The sequence below is a fragment of the Dufourea novaeangliae genome, unplaced genomic scaffold, assembly GCF_001272555.1.
Source record: "Dufourea novaeangliae isolate 0120121106 unplaced genomic scaffold, ASM127255v1 scaffold112, whole genome shotgun sequence".
NCBI lineage: Eukaryota > Metazoa > Arthropoda > Insecta > Hymenoptera > Halictidae > Dufourea > Dufourea novaeangliae.
The window spans coordinates 880972-888398 of record NW_015373993.1 but is presented as its reverse complement, the minus strand read 5'-3'; the positions used below and the strand labels follow the sequence as shown (position 1 = coordinate 888398).

Below are 7427 nucleotides of genomic sequence, written 5' to 3'. Positions count from 1 at the left end.
TTCGCTCTCTTCGCGAGAATAATTTTCCACCGTCGAGGAAATTTACCAGGAGGGGGTCAAACCCAATCACCGGCCGATTCCATGAAACCGCGAAAGGAAAGGATGCGTCTAATTTTGTCGATCCTTGTTCCGTTCCTGTACGCGCATCGCAACCGAAGCACCGTGTGGCGTCGTGCACAGCAGTTCTGTCTACGTGGGTGTGATGATCCGCGGCGTTAGTGTTATCCGTTTATTATGATAGCCAGTTTGCCTGGCTTATATTGTACCGGCCACTGGCGCGCGTTGTAAACGCTCGCGGTACTGCCGCGCCGTTCTTGAGACTCGGAGCCGATACATCCCTCCCTCGATCGCTTTCGATCTCATTCACCACGGTGTCGCGACAGCTCGAACACAGCCCGCGATCTGGGAAGGGAATCCGTGGAAAAACCTCAAAGGGATACGTTCTTCGACTCTTGCGTGTCTGACAAGTGATCCTCTGAAACGACAATTCGAATAACAACGGGGCTGGAATTATTTCCAGCCTAGAAGTTTGTTGCTCCTTCTTGCGTTTCGTTTCTTCGTACAAGATCCACCAGCAATCGTCGAGAAGTCTTATCCGAACTGGAAAGTTTGTGCCGGTGACCCGTGATGAATTTAATCGAAGATGTCATAGTGAACGGTTTGCTGGCGCTTCTCGTGTTTCACCGTGAATAAACTTAGTTGTTTCGCGAGAGGGAAAGATTTGGCGTTTCCACGGTTGCGTCGACGATCGCTCACAGCGGCTTGCTCTTTAATTAAACCCCCCTAGGGGACCTGGTAGCGAAGACCGCGAGATTTCATTTCCGCGGCAACTATGCTCGTAAATCTCGCCAAGGAATTCACGGTATCGTGTTTTTCCTGAGACTACGGCTAGCAACGGTGGAAAGTTTTCTCTACCGACACCACGATTCGGGGGGAGAGAAGGCGATAAGATGATCGCGACAACGATGATCCTCGCGGTGTTTCAAGATTTTTTACGCATCACGACGGGCCCCGTCGTCGTCTGAATCCCCGGGAACGTTTTGGAGATTGAATCGGCCGGCAGAGCCGCGGTGATCTATGGTGAACGGAGGAAGGTTACCACTTCGTTGAATCCGTCGGAATATTTCCATTCCCAGAGGATTATTTAAATCTGTCCGGAGGGTGAAGGTGCTTTATGTCATTGTCACGGCCATGCCTCTGCGATCGGAAGCCTCCTCCTCGAGGGACACCCTCAACACCGTTACAACCACGGTTAGTTCGATCCTCACTGTCTCGCGCGTGTGTTCGACGCGTCTACGTCCATTCTTCCCGCCGTTATAAATATTCGATAAGGATCCCTCCTTTCTTACCTCGCCCGTGAAATCGAATGGGTCTCGTGATTTCAAACGAAATACACTTGGTTATTCGGTAGAAACGCCATAGGATTCGAATTACAGTAAATGCTCCATGAGAGTTTGAAACTCGGGACTGCTTCAGAACTTTCACAGTGCACCACGAATTTTTTCGACACCTCACAAATCTATTTTCGGTCCGAGCCTCGACCACAGAAAAGGGGGGGCAATAAATGATACTCTTAACAGGTTCTACGGCCTCCCCAATGGTGGGGATGAAGTAGAAACTCTTACGAGGAACTTCTTATTCAATTCTCATGGATCCTTTACTCTAGTAAAATTGTGATCGGTAAAACCTTGATTCGCGATTCTTTCGGATCTTTTCTTTTAATTGTTCCCGCAAGTCAAAAATCGTATAAATCGTGGGTCCTCTTCAGCGGAGAGAAGTGGCGAGAAATAGTTCGAGAACGTTCGTTTCGATCCTCGAGAATGTTTCGTCGGGATTCTGCACACGGTACGGATGTTCTTCTGTATTTGCGACGCACGCCGTCGCGGTTCGTTGCTAACATACACGGCTTACGAGTAAAATAGATCGCGAAGCGAACCGGGTTTCCGTGCCGGAGATGGCTATCTACATCCGGTAGTGGTTCGATTTGAATATGATAATAATAGGAAAACGTCGGTGGCCGCGCTCGCGTGATCCCCGAGCCGCGTACACGCGTGCGTGTGTGCGTGGCCGTTTCGCGGAATGCGAAATAGCCTCGCGACAGGTTAAATTGCATCGGTGTCGCGCGAATGGAAATGGAGCTGTCGGTTCGGCCGCGATCGCTATCCTAAAATTTAATGCCGTTCGTGCAGAGGGGAGGGGGTGGTCATGTATTTTTCTTTCTTTTTTCCGTTCGCGTATTCTCTTCGTTGCACGGCCTCGTCGAACCGTGACTAATGAGAAAAGAACCGGGTTAACGAAATCCGAGTGTTCGCGAATCGGATAAATAAATTCCCGTCTGGCTTTTGTTCGTACATATTTCTGTCGTTCTTTGTTCGACCGGAGGGTGAACATTCTTTCGATACCTCTCGTCTGGCCGATTCCATTCGGTTCTCGAACGAAACAACAAACGTGTTGTTAATTGTTTCATTCGTGGCTGCTTCCTGGGCGACTCGACTAGTTTGTTCTGATTTTATTTATGGGATTATGTTGCTGCCTTTAAATAGTTTCACTGTTCTTCTTTGATACACCGTTCTGAATATTTCGATTCCACTCGACATACGTTTCTCGGAATCTTATTTTCTCGAGAAGTATGCAGCCCCGCGGAGTCGTTCGTGAGTTTATTCCTCCCAGTTTTATATTTATGACTTCATTTCATCGATTTTAAGTGCTTTTGTGGCACACTATCCAGATTACAAGCGGTTAAATACATCGAACTGACATTCACGCGCGATTGCCTCGCCACTGTTCGAATCTTCCGCGTTTCCTTTCTGCCCCAAGACCTTCTTCCGTTTCGATTCTATCTTCGAAGATACAGTTACGCGCCTCGAAACGTGTACTTTATCGTTAGCCACTGTTCATAAATCTGTTTCTTCTAGTTATACAGGCAATATTTCCCTTTTAGTCCCGGGGCCGTGTATTTTTCTCTTTCGGTATCACGTTTTATAGCGGCAATTTTCACCGAACCGTCTCCGTTTCGTTGTTCTCGCGTCACTTGCCCTTTATCGATGTACCCACGGCACGCTTTATACGAAATATACAAGTGTCATCAGTTGCCTCGTGCACCGCGACAAAGTCCCAAACACCATTAAACGCAATACAGAATAAAACAAAGAAACGAACGAGCATTTATATAAATCAACGTTTGACCATTCTCGCCGACAATCTTCCGGAGCACTTGCTACTCTAAACGTTCAAGCGCAACAACCACCGTTATACAAACTGAAAGAAAAAGGATCAACGATCTCGGGTTCGATTGGCCGACTTTTCCCTTTTCCCTGTACTACAAACTCCCAGTCCTCGAGGATCGATTCCTCTCGAGGCAACCACTCGAACCCATCCCCAGATCACTCGAAGTACGAAGCGTCGTCGTCTTCGTCTTCGTCGTCCCCGAAAAACATTTCTCGCGGGATCGTAATAAATATCTCCGTTGGCCCTGTTTCGAAACGGCCCGACCATTGACCGGATATACGGGATTTGTTGGCAGGACGACCGACGACGGACCGGAAGATACGTCGCCGGTGGAGCGGCGCTCGCGATCACGCTGCTGGCGCTGCATCATGTACTTCTGCGGGACACCTCGATCATAGCCGGCGTCTGCATACCGGCCATAATAATGGTGTCCTACATTATTTGGATTTTGTATTCCGCCCACCGGGACCGGCGAAAGGTAACGAGTTTTAAATCACAGCTCTCTTTCGATCGGCTTCGGCCGAATCGAGGCCGAGGGGTCGCGATCCAGGGCGGGAGAGACAGAGGGAGAGAACACTGGAAAATTGCCAGTGGGTTTGTTAAATGTTTACAGAATATTCAGCTCCCGGAATATTCGGGCGGAACCGCGCCGGTTGAAAGTTCGCCGGACGCCCGATCGATTGAGTTACGCGCCTGTTTAAATGGACCGGGCCATTTTTTTCCCCGTGTTTTGGTGACTTTTAGGCAGAAATACTTGTCCCCTGAAATGAATCGCGAAATACCAGTACACAGAAAACTGTAAACTAGAGTTCAATTCTATAAAAATATATGAAAAAGATTGTACCTTACATCGTTAAGCCGAGGCAGAGAAGAGTTTCGAATAATGGATAAAAGATGAAAAGAAAAAATACTTTGCTATATTGATTAATTAACTGTGGAAATTAGAATTTTTAGGAGAAAATAATACTTAAATCAATAGATACTTGGCGAACAATTTAATCTCATTAACTGCTTAATGATTTATGACTTTAAAAACGTGATAAAGTGTGTCTGGCTACGTACGACCATTTTCACTGTGGCAGTCCATGCGTTATAGGCCAGGATAAGGACACTGGACTATTCGAATGAAATTATGCCCAACACTGATTCCTGGCTATACACTCGCGAATTAGGTATACAAAGTGGATATACTTGAATATTTCTTCTTGGAGGTAGGTCAAAGCCAGGTATCTACTGGATAAAAAGCGCGAGGCATTCAAAAGATTCACGGTAGCGGTCTTCTCAAGATGAAACTCCGGTGTTCTTTCATAAAGGCATTCCGAGGGCGCCCGAGAGCCGATTGAATCCCGAAGCAGCCTCGTCGGGCAAGCTTAAACCATAGTGAACCCTTTCAGAACCGGAATGTTCGATTGCCGGCCATTCTTCGGTAGTTGTTTCCCACCGTCTATAGATATACCAAGCATCCTCGTCATTGCAGAATCACGAGCGTGTTTTCGACGCGGCAACGAAACGAAAAAAGAATTCCGAAGATTAATTTCGACACCGTACCAGCTTTAACAATTACGTAGAGGCGGGCGTTCTGTGAAACCGTTCCGAACGTAATCTCTCTGAATTCGGTTCGAAGGGATCGACGAGCGAGCAACGAAACCGTCCTCAAAAGGATGAATCGCGTAATTGAACGGGGGAGATGAAGTTCGGAAATAAACGGGTTTCCGTGGGAGCGGAAAAAGCGGCGATGCGGGTACATAGGTCAGAAAAATTAAAGAGCCTCTCTGCCCCCGATCCGTCTGATCGATGCATTCGAACCTGGAAAGATTCTGTATTTTTTCTTTCTTTTTCTATCGTTTGGGTCACTTTTTTTAATTTGTAAGTCACGCGAACCACGCCCGTTGCGTTCGACGGCGCAGCGTGTAATTAAATCGGCCGAGAACCCGGAGGCGACCACGGTCTGCCTCGAAAGACCCTATTACGCGCGGTAATATCGTCCGATTGGTCCTCGCAGTCAGGGGGAACTGCAATCAGATTTCGCGTCGGTGCATCGGAAGAAACGCGTAATCGCTTGCATCTGATAACGATTTCAAATTCCGTTCGACCGACCGGCACTTGGCTCACATTAAGCGGACGAGCATGTTCGAACGAATACGAGTTTGCTCAAACACGATTTGAATGTGAAATTCTGAGGGAGAAAATCATTTCCAAAGAATGGAAATTCCGTGTTTCCTTAACCGTAGTCTTATCTTCGATGTTCCTGTTCATTTAGCGTCCGATTTTACGTAACGATGTACCACCACGGAGGAGAGGGTTCGTTCAACCCTTTATAACGCGTCAGACTCGTCGAGAAAATTCTGAACTGGTTTCAGGAAATACGAATATCGTCAATTTTCTTAAAATCGAAGGGACCGCTACTTTGTTGATTTTTATATTCAGCATTTAAAGTAAACGTATATTTGCAATGAACACGGAATTGATTATGTTACCGGGAAATTATCAATGTTAGAATAACTCCTGCGAGCGAAGTCGTAAAAAAATATGAAATCGTCAGCGTAGGGGTTAACGCTGCAACTACCTTCCGGATCTTTTCTACCTTCGTCCGCCGTTCGGTACGCCACGGGTCCTATGAATGGCGGAAATTAAACGAAACAAACGACGCGGGGGTAGAAAACACACGCCGCGACGAATTTGCGTTTAATTTTCTCCAGCCTACGCGACGGGTCTTTCGCGCGTCCGTTTCATTTTTCGCTGACCAACAGAAGGGTAGGCGAACATTTCATCCGACACCACTGAGCCGTGTCTCGAACGTAGGAAGAATTATTGTCGGGAACAAGGTGACTAATGAACGAATTTTCAAGGGGAGGAAAACTAAAAAAGCACTCGTCGCGGCGACACGGGTAATTCGAACAGAAACGTGTGGACAGTCGACGTAAGCGCGATCGAGGGAATGGAAGCGGTAATTTACAGAAAAAATAGAAACAGTTCATATAAGCAGCGAGCTGAAAGTCTGTCTAAACTGGAACAAGGTTAGTTGATAACATAAAACGAGGTTATCTGCATCCAGGTGGGATTCGTGATTTACGAGGACTGAAAGTGTAGGGGCTTCGTGAATCTTCCTGTCGTTTAACGCGTTTACGAAAGAATCGTACGCACGGTGTATAATTTCGTCGGACCTCGTAACCAGGTTAATCATCGAATTTACGAAACTGTAATTCTCAACTCTTCGCGAAACTGGATCGCAGATTCTCTCCAACGGGCTACGTTATTTTTCCACTTAACGAAATCGATTCATCTCGGTCAAACAGAAGAAATTCAACTTCCGGTCCTCCATCGGAATCAACGTTTTCTTTTTTTCTTTTTCTTTCGTTCCGAGTGCTTTCTTCCATATTGATAAAAAAGATCGCGAGACGGTACATTTAAACGAGGATGCTTCGAATGCTTCCCACTTTAATCTTTCACGGATCCTAAAAGCATTATCTTCCGTTAGGAGTTCCCGATGCTTCGTCCCTCGATTTCTTAAACAAACTTTCGGATCGAGCACCCAGGTCATAAAATTACAGAACCATGGTCGTTCCGTTATTCCAAGATAAGGGTCGAGGATCCTGTAATTCGACGGTCCCTTTGCCCTATCAATTCCTGTTCATAGAGCCGTTGTTCACGGTAGCCGTATGTATTCGATTTACTCGCGACAACGGACATTGGAGCAACGGCAATCGGACAGAGGAAACCAGTGCCCAGTAGACCTTAACTAACCACGCGTCGCGGAACCGTGAGATTCCGGAATAGCCAACCACCATCGGCCACACACTAAACCAGACGAAATTCTCCTTTCAGGCGTTGAGATTCGCGAGGGCGATGCAGCTGACGGAAGTGATTAGCGTGCCCGGCGGACCAAGGAACAGCGTCGCGAGCAAGAAAGATCCCCGAAAGGATTGCCCGAAATTGAGCTACGACGCGGGACAGTCTCGAGAGAATCCTGCGTTCTCCGCCAAGGACTGAAACCGTGTGAACTGTCCTCGCACGTTGTACGAGCCTCCAGGGAACGTGTCCGACTACAGAGAGACTCTTAGAGAATTCATTTTTCTCATTTTTCGGTCGTTTCTTTTCCATATGTGTGGCTGTACTTTGTGCGATCTAGACGGGTTTCCACCGTCAATAAACGCAGTTTGTTTCGCAAAAGCGTTGGAACGGTATTTGGAAAAATAATT

At 47.1% G+C, this 7427-nt stretch overlaps 1 protein-coding gene across 1 annotated transcript; it reads left to right on the top strand.

Moving 5' to 3' along the window:
* The first annotated feature begins 1191 nt into the window (after window positions 1-1191).
* LOC107187794 lies at window positions 1192-7218 on the top strand. The gene is made up of 3 exons (XM_015575968.1): window positions 1192-1251; window positions 3524-3706; window positions 7054-7218. The coding sequence occupies exons 1-3, from the start codon at window positions 1192-1194 to the stop codon at window positions 7216-7218; spliced, it is 408 nt and encodes a 135-aa protein (XP_015431454.1).
* The last annotated feature ends 209 nt before the right edge of the window (window positions 7219-7427 follow it).